Source organism: Scyliorhinus torazame, chromosome 1, assembly GCF_047496885.1.
Source record: "Scyliorhinus torazame isolate Kashiwa2021f chromosome 1, sScyTor2.1, whole genome shotgun sequence".
NCBI classification, from domain to species: Eukaryota; Metazoa; Chordata; class Chondrichthyes; order Carcharhiniformes; family Scyliorhinidae; genus Scyliorhinus; species Scyliorhinus torazame.
In genome coordinates, this window is record NC_092707.1 from 258,963,860 (window position 1) to 258,985,385 (window position 21,526).

The 21,526-nt window shown below is 47.7% G+C and overlaps 1 protein-coding gene across 13 annotated transcripts in view; it reads right to left on the reverse strand.

The window, feature by feature from the left end:
• The window catches only part of syne1b (spectrin repeat containing, nuclear envelope 1b), a 669,902-nt gene that overhangs the window by 53,227 nt on the left and 595,149 nt on the right, over positions 1–21,526 (reverse strand). For all 13 annotated transcript variants that reach the window (XM_072505314.1, XM_072505250.1, XM_072505295.1 and 10 more), the window contains 5 exons: positions 14,270–14,457; positions 11,157–11,307; positions 9,103–9,285; positions 6,448–6,585; positions 3,555–3,746 (listed from right to left, as the gene is read on the reverse strand). In XM_072505314.1, coding sequence (XP_072361415.1) covers positions 3,555–3,746; positions 6,448–6,585; positions 9,103–9,285; positions 11,157–11,307; positions 14,270–14,457 — 852 coding nt within the window. The remainder of the gene's footprint in view (positions 1–3,554; positions 3,747–6,447; positions 6,586–9,102; positions 9,286–11,156; positions 11,308–14,269; positions 14,458–21,526) is intronic.

Genomic DNA, 21,526 nt, shown 5'->3' on the forward strand with positions numbered 1-21,526 from the left:
TTTCCATTTGCGCAAAGGCTGCACCAACAATCCTGCGCTTCAGGTAACTCAAACCCAAGGAATGTTCCAGCCAACTACATCCTAGACCATTACACCCCACCCCTCTCCCACCCCAACCCCACCACTTCCCCTCTCTGCCACACCCCACCACTTTTCTCAGAGAAAAAGCGACGCATATCGGACTTGGTGGAATCGGAGATGAGAACAGAATGGGGTTTACCATGGAGGGGTTAAGGTCAATCAATATTTGTCCAAGGAAAAGGTCAAGACGTCTGTTGTCAGCTCGTTTTGACAAAACGTCTACATCCTAAACTAAGGATACAGAAGGAACTTGGGAGGGTACAGAGAAAACCTCCATGGAAGATACCAGAACCCAGTGGGTATACGCATCAGGAAAGGGTCGGCGGACTGGGTCTCTATTCTCTTGAAAAGAAGGTACCTGAGAGATAACGGAGGTCTTTATAATTTATGAAAGGTTTCGAGAAAGTAGACACAGAGAGAATGTCTCCTCTTGTGGGAAAGAGCCTCCCTAGAAGCCGCCAATATAAAACAGTCACCAAGAAACCTAATGGGAATTCAGAAGAACATTCTTCACCCAGAGTGTGATGAGAATGTAGAGCTTCTTACCACAAGGCAGTCATGTTTGGAGCAGTTGCCTCTATTGGCTGTTGAAGCAAGTGGGAAAGATGCATTTAAGGGGAAGACAGGCAATTTTATGAAGGAAGAAGGGGAGACGATTACGATAGTAGATTTAGATGAGGAATGATGGGAGGAGGCTTCAATGGCAGCATGGATGGAATACAGTGACGTACATCCTCTGTAAATCTGACCTCTCTCTTCATCAATTCTGTTGGGGCCTGCTGGGTATTTAGTAGTTGCATTTAAAAAAAATTTAATTTGTGCTGTTAAAGGTCAAGGGCGATCTTCTTGGCAGTCAATCCTGTAGTCTGGAGTTCAACAGTTGAAAGATAAGTATTTTCACACAGTGTAGCCTACAGCAAAAAAGCAGAGCAGAAGAAAGGGTGCGTACAAACTGAACAACAGCAAAGGTTTTGTTTATTTTCTTTGCAAGACAGCATTCTCTCGGTGCTGCAATTTTTATTCCGAATACGTGCTCCCTCGACTGGTCTCTCGGCTGTGTGCATCACCCGAGGCAACTGCTCCAATCATGACTGCCAACAAGCCTCCAGGAGGAGGCCGCAGTGACTGGGCAATGAGAGGGAAACAGCAATAAAGAGAGACAAAGTGGGAGTCAGACAGAGAAAGATTATAGAGAAAGATTTTTTTTTTTTAAAGTGAAAATGAAGTCAATATAGAGAAAGAGACGGAGTGAGTGAGAGGAAGGAGGATAGCTGGCTCTTTGCAATCTTCTCAGGGCTCACAGTGCGGGAAGGGAGGGAGAAGTACATTAACATGGCAAGCCTAATCCAGTATAATACCTCTACCAATGTACAGCTCGAATTTAAACTCCTGTTTAAACTCTCAGAAATTCTTGTGCACTTAAGTGGATCGAATGAGGTGGGACAGGCTGCAAACATGAGGAATAATTGTTTATAGTGACGGAGAGAGCCCTTCCCCCAGTCACTCAATGACAGAGTGTAGGCAATCTAAACATCAGCATAAACACAAATCAAATGTTTTATGTAAAGTGCTGTGTGTATAACTTGATATATTAAAAAGTAGACATGTCCAAAGAATATCTACCTATGTATGTATATATATATATAGAAACCATTGAGAGTTATGAGGCACCTACATCATTTTGGTCAAGGACCGAACGCTCATTCCCTGCTATGCTTTGCCTCGTCTCAACTCGCTGCATACCAGCGTTCAGTTTGCACTCTATAAATAGACCCACATCTGCAAATGGTTCTTTCTGATCATAGACACATTTAGGCTGTTGGAACTGTAATATAAAACTGCAGTGCAGGTTGGCAACGAGCCACAGATTTATCCATCGCTGCTGATTCCCCGATGGCTCTACACCAGCATTACACAGGTTTACAGTGATACACACACTCAAGTGGCCCCCTGGCATCGTAACATGGCATCGTAACCTGGCCTTGTGATGAATAACCTGCAGTTGCTTCAATCAGATCATTAAACAATGAACCAAGTGGTGAAAATCTGCAATATTGGGGAACAGCTTGCAGTGTTAGATGGCTCAGGGGCGATGCCCTGATTATTATTAAGGAGTGCCAAATGCAGGGGACACTTAAGGATTGCCAATTGCAGGGGTCACTTGGGGAAATAGGCCTCACAACAATAAAGGTGCCAATCACTCACTGCTCATTGGTAGCAGTCTTGTCTCTCAGTTAGAAGTTTGGTGGGGGTAGCGGGGGTGGGAAAGGTTGTCAAGCTCCACTCCACAACCTTGACTACAAAATCCAGATTGAGATTCTAACGTAGTATTGAAGTAGCGCTGCATCCCCTCAGAGGAACTGCCTCAGGTGAGATGTTCAAGTAAGGGCCCGTCTCGCCTCCCACATGGCTATGAAAGATCCCGGGGTATTATTTCAAGGAAGAGTAGGAGTGTTCCCCTCGGTGTCCTGGCCAATATCAATCCCTCATCCAAACCTGAAAGCAAATGATCCGGTCATGATCACATTGTGTACAAATTGGCTGGTCTATTTCCTGCATTACAACAGTGGCTGCACTCCAAAATGTACTTAAGCTGTAAGGTGTTTTCGGACATCCTGGGACTATGAAAGGTGCTATAGTAATACAAGTCCTTCTCTCTGTACAACATCGAGACACAAATAACTCAACTTCCCTGGTTAGGAGAGAGGTGTTCATGCCATTTGCACCATGAGATCGGGCTGTGTCACGTCTTTTATTTGCTGACTTACATTTCCTTAGGATGATGAGCATTATTTTTCCAATTAAAGGGCAATTTAGAGTGACCAATCTACCTACCCTGCGCATCTTGGGTTGTGGGGATGAGACCCAGGCAGACACGGGGAAAATCTGCAAACTCCACATGGGCAGTGACCCAGCGTCGGGACTGAATCTGGGTCATCGGCGTCGTGAGGCAGCAGTGCTAACCATTGCACCACCGTGCCGCCCATGGGTGATGACCTTTTAACAGGCCTTCAACCTCCAGCTCCTCTGCTTGTAGCTCCATTTAGTGTCTGCAGCTCTCCATTGTGTTCGTCAGCCACACAGCTTCTTTCTTAACTCCCTTCCTGTTGATACTGTTTCTAGCTCAAGGGTCTCCAGGTCATATTGATCAATATTTCTCATTATCCAAGAACATTACAACTTGATGCAAACACTCAAAAGTACTTTTCAAACTTTCTGAAACACATGCAAATTCCACAAACATTATAAAGAAATTTCAAGTTTTCCTTCCGGCACAAACGTTGGTGCACAAGAGGAAAGCATTGACAACGTGAAATACTTGGCATCACAGTTGAAAGCCCCCCGAAACAAGAGAATTCCCACGAGCATCTGGTTATAAATATTTGCAAAGTGAAATAATCCCGATGTGGGAAGCCAGTGGTCGGGAATTGTCACAGTATTGCGAAAACCAGCAAAAGTGACATCACACTCACCGGAAGCTGCATCAGTTTCCTGTAGTAGCGATCTACTCGACCAAAGACCTCCTGATAGTATCGCTGAAGCTCCTCCAGTTCCTCTTCGATTACTGCTGCATCCATAGGCTCACTCTTCTCAATAAGCTGCTCCCCGCTGTCAAAGAGTTTCTCAATCCGGCTCATGTGGAGGGATATCTCCTGCTGGAAGGCCTGTAGATTGGAAGAGGCCCATCATTGCCCAGAGACAGAAGCAATCACAGTGAAGGAAGAGAAGTTACAAAGACCAACGATGGTGGCCTGGTTTATTTTTCGAACATGACCTAAATTTGAAATTTGGAAGTGATTTTATTTTTAAAGGGAGAGACCTGGCGAAATTCTCCGTAATGGGCGCGATGTCCGCCGACCGGCGCCAAAAACGTCGCAAATCAGTCCGGCATCGCGCCGCCCCAAAGGTGCGCAATCCTCCACATCTTGAGCAGCCGAGCCGTAACCTTGAGGGGCTAGGCCCGCGCTGGATGAATTTCCGCCCCGCCAGCTGGCGGGAAAGGCCTTTGGTGCCCCGTCAGCTGGCGCGGAAATGACATTGCCGAGCGGCGCATGCGCGGGAGCGTCAGCGGCCGCTCACGGCATCCCCGCGCATGCGCAGTGGAGAGGGTCTCTTCCGCCTCCGCCATGGTGGAGACCATGGCGAAGGCGGAAGGAAAAGAGTGCCCTCACGGCACAGGCCCGCCCGCAGATCGGTGGGCCCCGATCGCGGGCCAGGCCACCGTGGGGGCACCCTCCGGGGCCAGATCGCCCCGCGTCCCCCCCCCAGGACCCCGGAGCCCGCCCGCGCCACCGTGTCCCGCCAGTAAGAGAGGTGGTTTAATCCACACCGGCGGGACAGGCATTCCAGCAGCGGGACTTCAGCCCATCCGGGCCGGAGAATCGCCGGGGCGGGGCCTGCCAACCGGCACGGCGCGATTCCCGCCCCCGCCGAATCTCCGGTGCCGGAGAATTCGGCAACCGGCGGGGGCGGGATTCACGCCAGTCCCCGGCGATTCTCCGACCCGGCGGGGTTCGGAGTATCTCGCCCCGGTCCTAAACCAGCCTGTTCTTTCAAGCAACACAAAAAGTCCCTTATTCCATACTCCGAGAATAGGAATGGCTCACATCATTGCAACAGTAGGGTTGACTAAAACCCACATACTCCCCTCTACAACCTCCCTCCTTACACATCATTCTCAATATCTACATGTATCTTCACTCTATCAGTGAGCTGTCCGGGGCCATTTGTTAAACACTTTAGTTTCCAAGGTTGGAGGAAGAGAGGAGGCAGGCATTGGAGGAGCCATTAGGGCTGAGGGAGGTTATTGATATCATTAGGGAGATGAAGTCTTGGAAGGTTCTGGGGTCGGATGGCTTTGCGGTGGAGTTCTATAAGGCTTTTGCAATGGAGTTGGCACCACATTTGTTGGGGATGTTTAATGAGGCCCTGGAGAAGGGGGAGCTCCCTGGGACACTGACGCAGGCGTTGATCACGTTAATCCCGATGAAGGGAAGGGACCATTGGAGTGTGGGTCCTTTAGGCTCAATTTGTTGTTGAACACTGATGTGAAAGTGCTGGCTAAGTTGGTGGTGGGAAGGGTGGAGGGATATGTGCTGGGGCGGTGGCGGAGGACCAAACGTGTTTGTAAAGGGCAGGCAGCTCTCCAGTAATGTCAGGAAGCTGTTGAATGTAGTTATGACGCTGTCGGTGGGGCGTGTGCCGGAGGTTATTGTCCCTATGGATGCAGAGAAGGCTTTTGATCGGGTGGAGTGGAGGTATTTGTTCGAGATCTTGGGTAGGTTTGGGTTTGGACCAAAGTTTGTGGCGTGGATGCCCTTGTTGTATGTAGCTCCAGTGGCGTGTGGAGTTACGAATGGGACGGGTTCACGGAGTTTTGGGCTGCACAAAGATACGAGACGGGGTGTCCATTGTCGTCATTGTTGTTCGCGCTAGCGATTGAGCCCTTGGCGATGGTCCTTAGGAAGTCAGTGGAATGCCAGGGGTTGTGAGGGGGAGGGGAAGCAGGGGGCACGGGTGTCGCTGTACGCAGACGATCTGTTATTGTTGTCTCAGACCCGCTGGAGAGTGTGAGTAGGATCATATGAATATTGGAGAGGTTTGGGGCCTTCTCTGGGTATAAGTTGAATGTCGGAAAGAGCGAGGTGTTTCTGGTGAATGCGGCGGGGCTGGGGGCCAACTTGAGAATGTTGCCATTTAAGGTAGCTAGGGAAAGGTTCAGGTATTTGGGAATTCAGATGACGAGGGAATGGGCACAGGTGGAATTTGACAATGTTGGCTGGAGGAGATTTGGGGGATTTTAAGAGATGGGACACATTACACCTGACTCTGGCAGGGAGAGTGCAGGGCTTGAAAGTGAATGTGCTGTCAAGGTTCTCGTTTGTTTTCCAGACCCTCTTGATCTTTCTCCGAAAGGCCTTCTGTCGGAAATTGGAAGGAGGCCTTCTTTCGGACGATGGTGATCTCAGAGTTTGTATGGGCGGGGAAGGTGTCGAGGGTAAAGAGGGCCCTGCTACAGAGGCAGAGGCACCAAGTTCCCGAACCTGCTACACAATTATTGGGCAGCGAACACAAAGGTGAGGCGATGGTGGGGGGAGTGGGGCAGAATGATTTTGAATGGAGGAGGAGACCTGTCGGGGATCCAGCTTGAGGGCCATGGTGACGGCCATGGTACTAAGCCAGTTGCAACATTCATGCCTTTCATCCCTGTCCTCCAATAAGAAAAGGCAAACAGAGCCAGATACTTAATATTCAGACACAAGGGAAGCGAGGAAAATAAATTGTCTCGAGAGTCAAACGGGGGTGACAATTTGGAGCTGCCCAGTCTGAATGCCACCCCCTTCAGAGTTTAAACATTTGACTTACTTTGAGCTGCTTGATTTTGGCCTGTACGTCACATTCGGAGAAGTGCTCGATGTTGGTCAGCTGCAGGTCCATCTCCGTCAGCCATACCAATATACTCTCACGTGTGGTTTCAAACTCCTCTCGCTGACCAATAAAGTGCTGGACAAACAGGACAAAAAAGCACATTTGTAAATCCATCCACGTTCATGTGAAGCTCACTTCCAGGTACAAGGCTCTGACATCCTCCAAACCAGGTATGCTTTCCAGTATCTATGATAGAAGTCAGGAGGATAATAGTATCTCATGTTTATGCCATTCTCCCTTTGCCATCTGGAACTTTGAGCGTCTTACCATGTAAACAAAACTCCCGCTTTCCCCCATTCTGTCTCTTGCTTTCAGATCGCTGTCAGGGCACATGGTGGCACAATGGCTAGCACTTCTGCTTCACAGTGCCAGGGACCTGGGTTCAATTCCAGCCTTGGGTGACTGTGTGGAGTTTGCATATTCTACCTGTGTCTGTGTAGGTTTTCTCCAGGTGATGTGGTTTCCTCTCACCGTCCAAAGATGTACAGATTGGGTGGGTTGGCCACGCTAAAATTGCCCCTTAGTGTTCAACAATGAGCAGGATGGGTGGGGGTTACGGTGATACGGCGGGGGGAGTGGGCCATGGTAGGGTGCTCTTTCAGAGCGTCAGTGCAGACTCGATGGGCTGAATGGCCTCCTTCTGCACTGTAGGGATTCTGTGATTCTATGATCAGGCTAACTGGAGTTCCAAAAAGTAACATGAGGTTGCTAGAGTCTTTTGCAATGCCAGTCTTTGTCTCAATTAAATTTATAGAACAGAGCCAAGCCATTTAGCTCATGTGACCGGTGCTGGTGTTTACGCGTCCTCCTGCGTCTCCTCCCACCCTACTTCATCAATATATCCGTCTATTCATTTCTCCTCTTTCTGTTTGTCGAGCTACCCTTTACACCCATCTACTGTACTTGTCTCAGCTAATCCAAGTGCGAAGGGGGCAATCAATGAGAACGGGACAGTGCTTGGGTTATCCTGATGATGCCTGCTGATCAATTTATATACACGGGTAATTAGCAATACGTTCACTTCATCAGAAAAAATAATTAATAGTACAATCCTTTCAGATATGCTTCAAGCAGATCTAAAATAAATTATACAGCGGCAGCAGCCAGTTTAAGGAAAGCACCTTTTAGTCAAGTAAAAAGATTATGAAAACATAAAGCATTTTTTGTCACAGCGATATCCCCTCTTATTTTCAAAATACTCTTACAAATACCCGTCACATCTCCTTTTACTTTCTTCGGCTCAATGCCCATCTTTTATATTGCTCATTCTGTTGAATTGACGAGTTTTTTCTCATTATTGTAGTTGTTGCTCATATTTAATGAACGTTACAATCTACAACATTTCCTGTCACACATCAACTCCCACACATTTTTTTTTGAAAGAGGAAATCAAATTGGAGCAATTAATAGTACCCACAGTGCTTCATTCTTGATTTGATTATTTACTCTATCAAGGTGAAGTCCCAAGGAATTCAACCCTTCCACCTTCAGGCACTCCTGAGTCAGCATCAAGCACTCCCATGTCAGATACTACACAGCACGATGCAGAGTTAAGCTCCCTCTGGACTGTCCCAGCGAAGCGCCTCCGTCCAAACCTCGAGAGGTTCCCCAAGCATAGGTGATTTTTCCAATTCCTCCCTCAAGCAATCATCGGCTGCTCGGGGGAGATATCATCAATCAGTACAAACTGGGGACAATTCTATGCTGCTGGCCCCATACCTGCAAGGAATTAAGTTGAAATTTCTCAAATGCAATTCACGGAGGACCCTTATGGTCAGTGGATAAAGGAGACTTTCATCTCACCAGCTGAAGTTGTCCAATCCACTGCAGCTCTGATCACTGAGCTGGATTGGTTCCCAGTTAAGCGGCACCTCAATTTTAAACTCCTCATCTCAAATGTTCATATCCCTCCATATCCTCACCCCCCTCACCAACTCCTGAATCTCCTCCAGCCTCCAACAATCTGAAATATCGCTGCTCTTCCAATTCTAACTTTCAGAATAGCCCCAGTTTTAATTGTTCCACCATTGTTGGCTGCTTATTCAGTTACCCAGACCCTAAAAGTACTGGAATTCCACCCCTAAGTTTCTTTACTTTTCTCTCCTTCCCAGACTAAAGGGACGATCCTTTAAAACAGAGATGTGGAGGAATTGCTTCAGCAGGAGGATGGTGAATCTGTGGAACTCTTTGCCGCAGAAGACTATGGAGGCCAAATCACGGAGTGTCTTTAAGACAGAGATAGATAGGTTCTTGATTAATCAGGGGTTATGGGGAGAAGGCAGGAGAAAGGGGATGAGAAAAATATCAGCCATGATTGAATGGCGGAGCAGACTCGATGGGCCAAATGGCCTAATGCTGCTATGTTTTATGGTCTTCTTCAAAACGCAGCTTAAAATCTGCCGCGGAGTCTAAGCTTAGGGCGCCAGCTGCCCTTAAGTCTCCTCATGGTGCTTGTTGTCAATCCTTTGGCTGATCATTGATCCCATGACGTGTCTTGAGTCACTTTATGTAACAGTGCAATTCCTGAAGCTCTGAAATAAAGGTCTTGATCAGAGAGCCCCCTACTGTTTCCCCTCAGTGCTCAGGCCTTACTTTCAGTCTCCTGAGGATAGCTGTGACCCTGCGTTGTAGGATGTCCCAGCGTTGGTTTCCCTCGTGGACCATGTCTTTGAGTTTACTGCCCGAGTCGGTACGGTTTTCACGTGCCAACCGCCGGTACTGCTTGTTGATCAGCTCCAGCTGGGTCAGGCTCTCGTGGACCTGTCGCTGAAATGCCTGAGGACAGGAGGAGGATTAACAGAACATTCTTACTCATTCATTATATACGAGGACATTGCATAAAATAAGAAAAACACTGCAAATTTAAGCTAGTGTCTTGTGCGACTGCATAGCTTTAAGCCAAAATGCAATTGTTAAAAATATTAATATGAGGTGCAGCAAGCCCTGTTCTCCCTGTCAATGCTCACTGACCTACACTGGCTGCCACTCAAGCAATGCCTTGATTTTTAAATTCACATTCCTGTTTTCAAATCCCTCCATGCTTTTCCCCTCCTCCCCTCACCCCCGTCCCTATCTCTATAATTGCCTGCAACCTTCAGGTATCTATGTTCCTCCAATACTAGCCTCATGTGCATTCCCCATTTTAATTGCTTCACCATTGGGGGCTATGTCTCCAGTTGCCTAGGCCCCAGGCTCTCTGATTCACTCAGTGCCTCTCCACTTTTGGCCCCAGAGTCTGGGGTTCCTTTGCCGCCTCTACACTTGACTTTCCTCCTGTAAGACGCTGCTGAAACCGCACCCCCTCCCCCACCTGATCCCACCGCATTGGTCAAGCTTTTGGGGCAGGGTTGGTAGATCTTGATTTCTGCATCTGAGTGTAAAACGTGTCAGAATGATTTGGCAGCTGCTTTGACATCTCTCCCAATGTTTATTTTTGCACTGTAAAAATTACCTCCAGGTTTGGAGCTCCAGGACAGGCAGGGGATGGTGGCTAAGAACTTCATATGGTGGTTTAGACTTCATATAAACATACAAAGATACGAACAATGAGCAGGAGTAGCCATTCAGCCCCTTGAATCCGCTCCACTATTTAATAACATCACGGCTGCTTTGATTGTCACCTCAAATCTGAATCCCACCTATCTCCTGGATAATCTTTCACCCCCTTCCCCTGGTAATCTTCGACCCCCTTCCTTATTAATGATCTATCCATCTCTGCTTTAAAAATGTACAAACATTCGGCTTCCACCACCTTTTGAGGAAGAGAGTTCCAAAGACTCTCAACTCTCAGAGAAAAGGTTTCTCCTCATCTCTATTTTAAATGAGCGACCCTGTATTTTTAAACAGTGATCCTTAGTTCTAGATTCTCCACAAGAGAAAACACCCTCTCCACATCCTCCCTGTCAATACCCCTCAGGATCTTATATGTTTCAATTAAGTCACCTCTTACTCTTCTAAACTCCAATGGACAGAAACCTAGTCTCCCCAACCTTTCCTCATAAGACAACCCACCCATTCTTGGAATTAGTTTGGTAAACCTTCTCTGGACTGCTTCCAATGCATTTATATCCTTTCTTAAATAAGGTGATCAAACTGTACACAACACTCCAGATGTGGTCTCACTAATGCCCTGCATGACTGAAGTGGGGTTATAAAATGGGGAATGATTGCACGAGGGCATATAGACATAATTCAGTCACCATTTCCACATTAGACCTTTCAATGATTCTATTACAAATTCCATTGACACGTTTGAAACTCAGACTATACTACCAATTCCTGTCAGCAGAGTGTGCTGCAGCACCCCCTTCCCGCTCTGGCAGCAGAGTGTAGCAACAGCTCGATAAGTTTACATAGGCAATTCCCATTATAAATGTGCATATTGTGATTTCTAATGGAAAGGCCGACAGAAAGTGCCTCCAGATTTAAAATATTTAAGACATTATAGATGTAAATTCAACTAACTCCATCTTGAGTAAACCTTGCTGAGGGGATCTCCCTCATTCCAGTAAATAATCAACACAGCATGCCTGCTCTGTATAAATCACAAAAGCGGGCTAGACAGAAGATACGAGAGACAGTGGGCACGTTAAGCTGCTGTGTTGTTGAGATCATACAGCATCAACTACTTCACTAGATTACAGCACCTCAAATTTCTTCAGTTCCTCTTTGGCAACTGTGTATAGGACCCCCGAGGAATTAGGCACTGCCGCTGTCCGTTCAGATGTTTCTAGCCAGTCTTCGAAGCGAGAATAGTCATCCAGAAACTTTTGCCACAGCCTCCAGGTCTCCTCAATCCTAAGGAAGAAAAATGGCAGGGGGGAATTAAGACATGTGGATATGTTGATTGGGTGAGATGGGGTAGAAGGGGAGGAAGTTCCTGTGAAACATAAACACCAGAGACGCATTGGGCTGAATGGATTTCGATGCAATGGTACTGGAAGCTATTCAGTGAGCTCAGATAGCCGGAAGCTGGAGGTAAGATAAAATTGGCAGCATTTTGTGGCTTTAAGCCAAATTATTAGGAAAGAAAAATAGCTGTTTCATTTCTCTAATCTGCACTCCAACAAGGCAGTGTGTCAATGTCTTTGCAATTGTATCCTTTGAAAATTACCTTGTTGAATTGCTAAGGACAGTAATAAGCATTGGATCAAGAGCAGAAATAGAGAACTGAAGGGACTGAGGTGCCTTATCGACCTTCTTAATCACATTTTGATTGAATGTTTTAATTTCTTTTGTGATTTTTTTTGCTTAAAAGGGATATACCTTTAATTTATCCCTCAGTTCATTTGATTTTGTTTAACTGGTTATTGATTACTTTCAAATAAGTGCAAAAATAGACAGTTAGGCGTGGGGGAACCAGAAGGAGGTTGTAACTCTACTGAGCGGCACAGTGGCTAACATTGCTGCCTCTCAGTGCCATCTGCTTTTGGCTGTGCTTATTCTCCGGTCCCAGATGGACTGTACTTTATCCTGTTGAGGACGGGGGGTTTGTTGAGCTCCTGTTTAGGGAGGAGTCAGTCATTAATCCTGAATTGGATCTACCTCTTTGACTGTTCTTCTGCTGTCTGAACATTTGTGGCGAGGTCGACCCCAGTTATGGGGGCCATTCTGTTGGCCGTCCCAACCTGACGCGGGATCTCCCCCTATTTCTTCCACTGGGACCAGGTTATTTTCCTCTTAATTCTTGGGTCTTGACCCCGGGGTTTCCTTTTGCCCTTTTGGGAGGTGTTGTTGTTGATGGTTCGGTGTTCTGTTTTGTCGGTGGCCCATGGACGGGTAATGGAGTCATGGGGGTTTGTCTCGTCATTCTTGGCTATTGTTCTTCCTCTCTTTTTACTTTTGTGTGGGAGATTGTGGATTGTTGACATGAGGTTGTTTATGCCCGGCGCTCCTGAAGACAATTTGTCTTTGGCTTTTGAACATGACGGTGACTGCCCATTCTGGGCTGGGTCTGGCGGAGAGTTCAAATTGCGCTGTAAGAGTTAGCCGAATTTCCCTTCATACTGGGGTTCTCGGATATTATTTGGCATTCTGTCATTCTGTTTGAGCTATGGGTGTGATATAGGTTTAAATTGTTGCCTGTATCCTGTCTGTGAGCGGATGGCTCATGAACCTCGTTGTCCCTGATTCATCTGGTCCTGTTCCTAACGCCATAATGACTGTTCAATTTGTTGTACATTGTCACCTGTAGCTGTCTTTCTAAAGATTCTAAAGGTTGTTTTGAGCGTATTTGTGTAAAAAATTGAAAGATTTCACTAAACAGATGCCAAAAGGGGCAATGATGGGGCATCTAACCAAACGCTTGGTCAAAAATGTTAACAACGTTAACAGGGCTAGTGTACAGGTACAGCAAGTAATTAGGAAAGCCAATAGAATGTTATCATTTATTGTCAGGGGAATTGATTTGGGGCAGCACGGTAGCATTGCGGATAGCACAATTGCTTCACAGCTCCAGGGTCCCAGGTTCGATTCCGGCTTGGGTCACTGTCTGTGCGGAGTCAGCACATCCTCCCCGTGTGTTCGTGGGTTTCCTCCGGGTGCTCCGGTTTCCTCCCACAGTCCAAAGATGTGCAGGTTAGGTGGATTGGCCATGATAAATTGCCCTTAGTGTCCAAAATTGCCCTTAGTGTTGGGTGGGGTTACTGGGTTATGGGGATAGGGTGGAGATGGTGACCTTGGGTAGGGTGCTCTTTCGAAGAGCCGGTGCAGACTCGATGGGCTGAATGGCCTCCTTCTGCACTGTAAATTCTATGATAAGATGAGGAAGAGTTCTATGATAAGATTACAAAAGTAGGGAGATTGTGCTTCAGTTGTACAGGACACTGGTCAGGCCACAACTGGAGTTTAGTGTACACTACTGGTCTCTTTATTTAAGGAAAGATGTAAATGTGTTAGAAGCAGTTCAGAGAAGGTTTACTAGACTAATACCAGGAATGGGTGGGCTGTCTTTTGAGGAAAGTTTGGACAGGTTAGGAGTTGCCACAGTGGCACAGTGGTTAGCACTGATGCCTCACAGATTCCGACCTCGGAAGTTTGCACGTGTGGAGTTTGCACGTTCGTCCCGTATCTGCGTGAGTTCCCTCCGGGCGCTTTGGTTTCCTCCCGCTGTCCAAATATGTGCAGGTTAGGTGATTAGACATGTTAAATTGCCCCTAGGTGTGGTTGCGGGGATAGGGTGGGGGATTGGCCCACATAGGGTGCTCTTTCAGAGGGTCAGTGCAGACTCGATGGAATGTGGGTGTTGTTGCTGAGGCCAGCGTTTATTGCCCTCCCTAATTGACCTTGAGAAGGTGGCAGTGAGCTCTTTCAGAGAGTCGGTGCAGACTTGATGGGTTGAATGGCACTGTAGGGATTCTGTGGGCCCAATCCTCTGGTCACGTTGGAAAAGCAGCTCGGTGTGGTGCAGCGTGGCTGGTGAAAGCCAGGAGACCCCGTTCTCGGGATCTACCCGGCTCACAACGCCTTGCGAGATTCAACGCAATCTTGCGAGACGTTGCAAGGGGAATCCCGCCCACAACGGCTGGATTCTTTTCGAGGTAGGAATGAAAACGCACAATATACCAGAGGTGGAATTAGATGACCCTGGTAACAGAGAGGATATTAGAATCAGGGTCAACTGCATACTTTGCATGGTTATACCTCTATCCCTTGGAGTGATGTATTTCCCTAAAGTTGCCCTTCTGAAGGCTGTTTGACTATTTTTAAAATCTTCAACACTTTGCAACACCTCCCGCTGGCCTAACACAAGAACCCTTACTTCAGCCTCCTCTCCATTGACATGGCACAGATGTTCCTCCACCTGCGGTCAAGATTGCGGGTTGCCTGCTGGATCGAATCACACTCCGTTTCTGTGGCACAGGCATCGCAATCGTGCAGCAGAACTTCGCACAGGTTGAGGACGGAGGCCACGCCTGTGCTGTGCTTCTCAATGTCCCGCTGCAACTCCTGCGAGAACAAAGTCACAGAGTTTAGTGTAGCATAGAAGAAAAGTACATTTCACCATCCAATTGTACAGGATGAATTTTAGACATTCAACAAGGAAGCAGTCCGCGTCCATATGCAGCTAGACCTGGGCAACATTCACGCTTTGGCTGATAAGTGGCAAGTAACATTCACGTCAGGCAATGACCATCTCCAACAAGAGATAATTTATTCGGCCCTTGACATTCAATGGCATTACCATTTCTGAATTCCCCAAGCATCAACATCCTGGGGGTTACCATTGAGCAGAAACTGAACAGGACTAGCCATATAAATACTGTGGATGCAAGATCAGGGCCGGGATTCTCCCCCACCCGACGGGGCGGGGGGTCCCGGCGGGATGGAGTGGCGGGAACCACTCTGGCGCAGGCCTCTGCACCTTTAGGGGCCAAGCCCTCACCTTGAGGGGCTAGGCCCGCGCCGGAGTGGTTGGCGCGCTGCCGGCCGGCGGGAAAGGCCTTTGGCGCCACGCCAATCGGGGCTGAAAGTCCACGCATGCGCGGGAGCGTCAGCACCTGCTAACGTCATCCCCGCGCATGCGCAGGGGGGGGGGTTGTCTCTTATGCGTCGGCCTTGGTGAAGGCTGTGGCCGAGGCGGAGGGAGAAAAGTGCCCCCACAGCACAGGCCCGCCCGTGGATCGGTGGGCCCCGATCGCGGGCCAGGCCACCGTGGGGGCACCCCCCGGGGCCAGATTGCCCCGCGCACCCCCCAGGACCCCGGAGTCCGCCCGCGCCGCTTAGTCCCGCCGGTAAGAGAAGTGGTTTGATTCCCGCCGGCAGGACAGGCATTCCAGCAGCGTGACTTCGGCCCATTGAGGGCCGGAGAATTGCCGGGGAGGGGGGGGGGGGGGGGGGGGGGGGGGGGGGTTGCTGACCGGCGCGGCACGATTCCCGCTCCCGCCGAATATCCGGTGTCGGAGAATATCCGGAGGGTCGGAGAATCCCGCCCCAGGTTAGAGGTTGGGGATTCTGAGGTAAGTAACACACCTCCTCACTCCCCAAAGCTTGTCCACCATCTATAAAGCACTGGAGTCTGATGGAATTCTTTCCATTTGCCTGGATGAGTGAGGCTCCAACATTCAAGAAACTCCACACCATCCAGGGCAAAACAGTCCACTTGATTGGTACCTCACCCACCAACTTAAACATTCATTCTTTCAATACACAGTGCCAGCAGTGTGTACCATCTACAAGCGACACTGCAGCACCTCACCAAGGCTCCTTTGTCCTCACCTGGCAAACTCTTGACCTCTACCACATTGGAAAAAAAACGCAGCAGATACATGGGAACACCACCGCCTGGAGGTTCCCCTACAAGTCACATACCATCCTGACTTTGAAATATGTCATTGTTCCTTCACTGTCGCTGGGTCAAACCCCTGGAACTCGCATGAGCACCGTGAGTGCACTTGCACTCAATGGATTATAGATGGTTATAGAAAGCAGCTCACTGCCACCTTCGCAAGGTCAATTAGGGAGGGCAACAAACGCTGGCCTCAGCAACAACACCCACATCCCATTGGAGAATGAAGCAAATAAGCTGCTTTGTGGCCCTTCGCTCCTTAAGAGTTTGGCATCCAACACTGCCCCCTCCCTTGCCGAAATGGGAGAAAGCTGACTGGGATATTCCCCACTTGATAGTGAGGGAGAGAGGAATAAACAAAAAATAAAGGAGATACAGAAGTGAGGGAGATAAAGAGAAAGAGTGAAAAAAAGAGTTGAGCAAGAGCACATATTACGATCCCAGTCTGGACCCCAACAGTGGCTAGGATACTGGACAGAAACCCCCATATTTTACTTTAATTTTGTAAGACTGTGAGGAAAGGATACTTCACTCCAGGAGTGATTTACCGCAAAATAAAGCTCTGGTATATTAAAACAAACTTTATTACTAACACAGTATTAAAATATCTTTAACACAAGAAAATACCTTACAATTACTCATTTTACAATGCTAATCAAGACAGTGAAACAATAACCTTTAACTGCTACCTTCATTCTCAATCAAACAACAAAAAACCATCTCAGCTCTCAATCCACTTTCAATACAATTAGCAGTCAGGAATATGTCATGAGAATGTCGGTTTAAGAAATGTTTGGCTGCTCATGTTACTGCAGTGATGTCAGAGTGTGGGTGGAGCTGAGCTCTGACTCTGCTTTTTGTTTCACTTTGAGAAAAGCTTGGGTGTGTCTGTGTTTTTTTGGTTTCGTTTTCAATGATGGAGCTGAAGCCAGACAAAGCAGGTGTACTGTTGATCTCTCTGCCATAAAAGACTATCTCTTGATCATTTGGTGAATTCAGAATTATAAATGTTTTCAGTAGTGAATGTAAAACTGATGTGCTTCTGTTAAATGGTGTTTCTTTTGTCTTCTGGATGTTGTTTGGGAAGTTATTAAGGATTACTTAGTGTTAGTGTTGTATTCTTTGGGGGTTGTATTTGAATTAATGGCTGCTAAGATGTTCACTGTATGTTTTAAAAAGGTTAACTTGAGTTCATAGAATAAACATTGTTTTGCTTTAAAAAAATACTTCTCCATTTCTGCTGTACCACGCCTGTAGAGTGGGCTGTGTGCTCCCCATACCACAATCTATTAAATGTTGTGGGTCAGGTGAACTCCATGATTCACTTTGGGGTTCTCTAAACTCTGGCCCATAACAAATTGGGGGCTCGAAGGAAATAAAAGTCTATCTATTGGATTGGCTCAGTGAACCTAAAGACAGTGAGGGGTGAGCTTTTCAGGTGCGGTATTCCATTTTAAGTGAGGAGTGTGTTGTGGCCAATGGCTCTTTCAGAGGCTCTGAAGTTTTTATGGGTGGAGATGGTCACACGCAATACCTTAAGGACATAGACTAAAAGCAGACTGTTAGATTTGGCAAAAACATTGCAGTTAACATTACCTGACAAAATGGGAAAAGATGAGGAATTGTGGCGGTGGCTAAGCATTTAAAGTTGCCTGCATTAAAGTTTCATAGAATTTACAGTGTAGAAGGAGGCCATTCGGCCCATCGAGTCTGCACCTGCTCTTGGAAAGAGCACCCTACCCAAGTTCAACACCTCCACCCTATCCCCATAACCCAGTAACCCCACCTAACACTAAGGGCAATTTTAGACACTAAAGGCAATTTAGCATGGCCAATCCACCTAACCTGCTCATCTTTGGACTGTGGGAGGAAACTGGAGCACACACGAGGAGGATGTGCAGACTCCGCACAGGCAGTGACCCAAGCCGGAATCGAACCTGGGACCCTGGAGCTGTGAAGCAATTGTGCTATCCACAATGTTACCGTGCTGCCCCAGCATTCCAGCAGCGGGACAGTTTGACTCATTGGAAATGGCAAAAATTCAGTTACAACTTAAACAAATGGAACATGAGAAAGAATTAAAGCAGCTTGAATACGAAAGAGATAGCGAGGAAAAAGAAAGAAGAAAAGAAAGAGTAGCCCTAGCAGAACAAATAGAAAGAGAAAGGGAGATACAGATCAGGGAAAAAGATAAAGAGAGAGAGTTTGAACTTCAGAAAATGGCCATGAAACATGACAGTCAGTTAAAATTGGCAGACGTAAAGGGAAACGTACAGTTGGATGATAGTGATGAGGATAGTGAGAAAGAGTGTCATAGTGGAAGGCTTGGTGGGGATCTATTTAAATCTGTGCAAGCATTGCCAAGATTTGACGAGAAGGAGGTGGAAGCCTTTTTCATTTCATTTGAGAAGGTAGCTAAACAAATGAAATGGCAACAGGACATGTGGTATTACTGATTCAAACAAAGCTGGTAGGTAGGGCTAGTGAAGTGTTTGCATCACTACTGGAGGAGGTATCTGGGTTGTATGAGGAGGTGAAAAAATCCATCTTACGTGCATATGAACTAGTGCCTGAAGCCTACAGACAAAGGTTTAGAAATTTAAGGAAATAATTTTGTCAAACATACATGGAGTTTGAAAGGATCAAACAGAGTAATTTTTTTTTTTTTAAATATATTTTATTGAAATTTTTTTCCCTGAGCAACATTTTTCCCGCTTACAAAACAAGCGAAACGATAACAATAACAAAACAGAAATTTTTTAACTTTTTAACAATAATAATATACAAGTAACAAAACCTCGTACTCTATTGACCTATACTCAACTAAGCCTCCTCCCCCCCGGGTTGCTGCTGCTGGTCATCTGTCTTCCCTCTAACGTTCCCCTAGGTACGAAGTCTTACAACACCAGGTTAAAGTCCAACAGGTTTGTTTCGATGTCACTAGCTTTCGGAGCGCTGCTCCTTCCTCAGGTGAATGAAGAGTTCTGTTCCAGAACACATATATAGACAAATTCAAAGATGCCAAACAATGCTTGGAATGCGAGCATTAGCAGGTGATTTAATCTTTACAGATCCAGAGATGGGGTAACCCCAGGTTAAAGAGGTGTGAATTGTACCAAGCCAGGACAGTTGGGAGGATTTCGCAGGCCAGATGGTGGGGGATGAATGTAATGCGACATGAATCCCAGGTCCCTGTTGAGGCTGCAACAGCCTCAGTACTCAACACCGACAACTGCCAATCTCCAGACGCAATTCTGCAACTCATCCGCTTCATTCTGGATCACAACGTCTTCACCTTCGACAACAAGTTCTTCATCCAGACGCACGGAACAGCCATGGGGACCAAATGCGCACCCCAATACGCCAACATCTTCATGCACAAGTTTGAACAGGACCTACTCACCGCACAGGACCTTCAACCGATGTTATACACCAGATACATCAATGACAATTTTTTCCTTTGGACCCACGGCGAAGAATCACTGAAACGACTACACGATGACATTAATAAGTTCCATCCAACCATCAGACTCACCATGGACTACTCTCCAAAATCAGTTGCATTCTTGGACACACTGGTCTCCATCAAGGACGGTCACCTCAGCACTTCGCTTTACCGCAAACCTACGGATAACCTCATGATGCTCCACTTCTCCAGCTTCCACCCTAAACACATTAAAGAAGCCATCCCCTATGGACAAGCGCTCCGTATACACAGGATCTGCTCAGACGAGGAGGAGCGAAACAGACATCTACAGACGTTGAAAGATGCCCTCGTACGAACGGGATATGGCACTCGACTCATCGATCGACAGTTCCAACGCGCCACAGCGAAAAACCGGACCGACCTCCTCAGAAGACAAACATGGGACACAACCGACAGAATACCCTTCGTCGTCCAGTACTTCCCCGGAGCGGAGAAACTACGTCATCTTCTTCACAGCCTTCAACACGTCATTGATGACGATGAACATCTTGCCAAGGTCATCCCCACACCCCCACTACTTGCCTTCAAACAACCGCGCAACCTCAAACGAACCATTGTTTGCAGCAAACTACCGTACTGTGCTCACCCCAGTCCAATGCCGGCATCTCCACATCATGGTTCCCCTAGGTAGTCGAGAAATGGCTGCCACCGCCTGGTGAACCCTTGAGCCGATCCTCTCAGGGCAAATTTTATCTGCTCCAGTTTAATAAACCCCACCATATCGTTTACCCAGGCCTCCAGTCCGGGGGGTTTCGCCTCCTTCCACATGAGTAGGATCCTGCGCCGGGCTACAAGGGACGCAAAGGCCACGACATCGGCCTCTTTCGCCTCCTGCACTCCCGGCTCTTCCGCAACTCCAAATAGAGCTAACCCCCAGCCTGGTTTGACTTGGGCCTTCACCACCTGTGAAATCACTCCCGTCACGCCCTTCCAATACCCTTCCAGTGCCGGGCACGCACAAAACATATGTGCGTGGTTTGCCGGGCTCCCGCCACACCTCCCACATTTGTCCTCCACTCCAAAGAACCTGCTCAATCTTGCCCCCGTTATGTGTGCTCTATGTAGCACCTTAAATTGAATCAGGCTAAGCCTGGCGCATGAGGAAGAGGAATTTACCCTGCTTAGGGCATCAGCCCACATACCCTCCTCTATCTCCTCCCCTAATTCTTCTTCCGACTTTCTTTTTAGTTCGCCCACCGACTCCTCCCCCTCTTCCCTCATCTCTCTATAAATCTCTGACACCTTGCCCTCTCCGACCCACACCCCTGAAAGCACCCTGTCCTGTATCCCCTGTGTCGGGAGCCGCGGAAATTCCCTCACCTGTTGTCTAGTAAACGCCCTCACCTGCATATATCTCAAGAAATTCCCCCGGGGTAACTTATACTTTTCCTCCAGTGCTCCCAAGCTCGCAAAAGTCCCATCTATGAATAAATCTCCCACCTTCCTAATTCCCAACTAGTACCAGCTCTGAAATCCTCCATCCATTCTTCCTGAGGCGAACCTATGGTTGTTCCTGATAGGGGACCCCACCAGGGCTCCCCGCACCCCTCTCTGTCGCCTCCACTGTCCCCATATGTTCAGTGTTGCCGCCACCACCGGGTTCGTGGTGTACTTTTTCGGTGAGAACGGTAGCGGCGGCGTCACCAGCGCCTCTAGACTCGTCCCTTTACAGGACCTTCTCTCCAGCCTTTTCCACGCCGCTCCCTCACCCTCCATCATCCATCTACGTATCATTGCCACATTGGCGGCCCAATAATAATCTCCCAAGTTCGGTAGTGCCAGTCCTCCTCTGTCCCTCCTTACTCTCGGAACTTTCCCTGCCCACACAAAGCTCGTAATGCTCCTATCTATTTTATTAAAAAAGGTCATGGTGATTAAAATAGGGAGACATTGAAATACAAATAAGAACCTCGGGAGGACCATCATCTTAATTGCTTGCACCCTGCCCGCCAGCGATAAAGGCTGCATGTCCCACCTCTTAAAGTCCTCCTCCATTTGTTCTACCAGCCGTGTCAGATTAAGTCTGTGCAAGGTTCCCCAGCTCCTAGCGATCTGAATCCCCAAGTATCGGAAGTTTCTTTCCACTTTCCTTAGCGGTAAGCCTTCTATCTCTCTACTCTGGTCCCCTGGATGTATCACATATAATTCACTCTTCCCCATGTTTAACCTATACCCCGAAAATTCCCCGAACCTCCTCAAGATTCGCATAACCTCTATCATCCCCCCCGCTGGGTCCGACACGT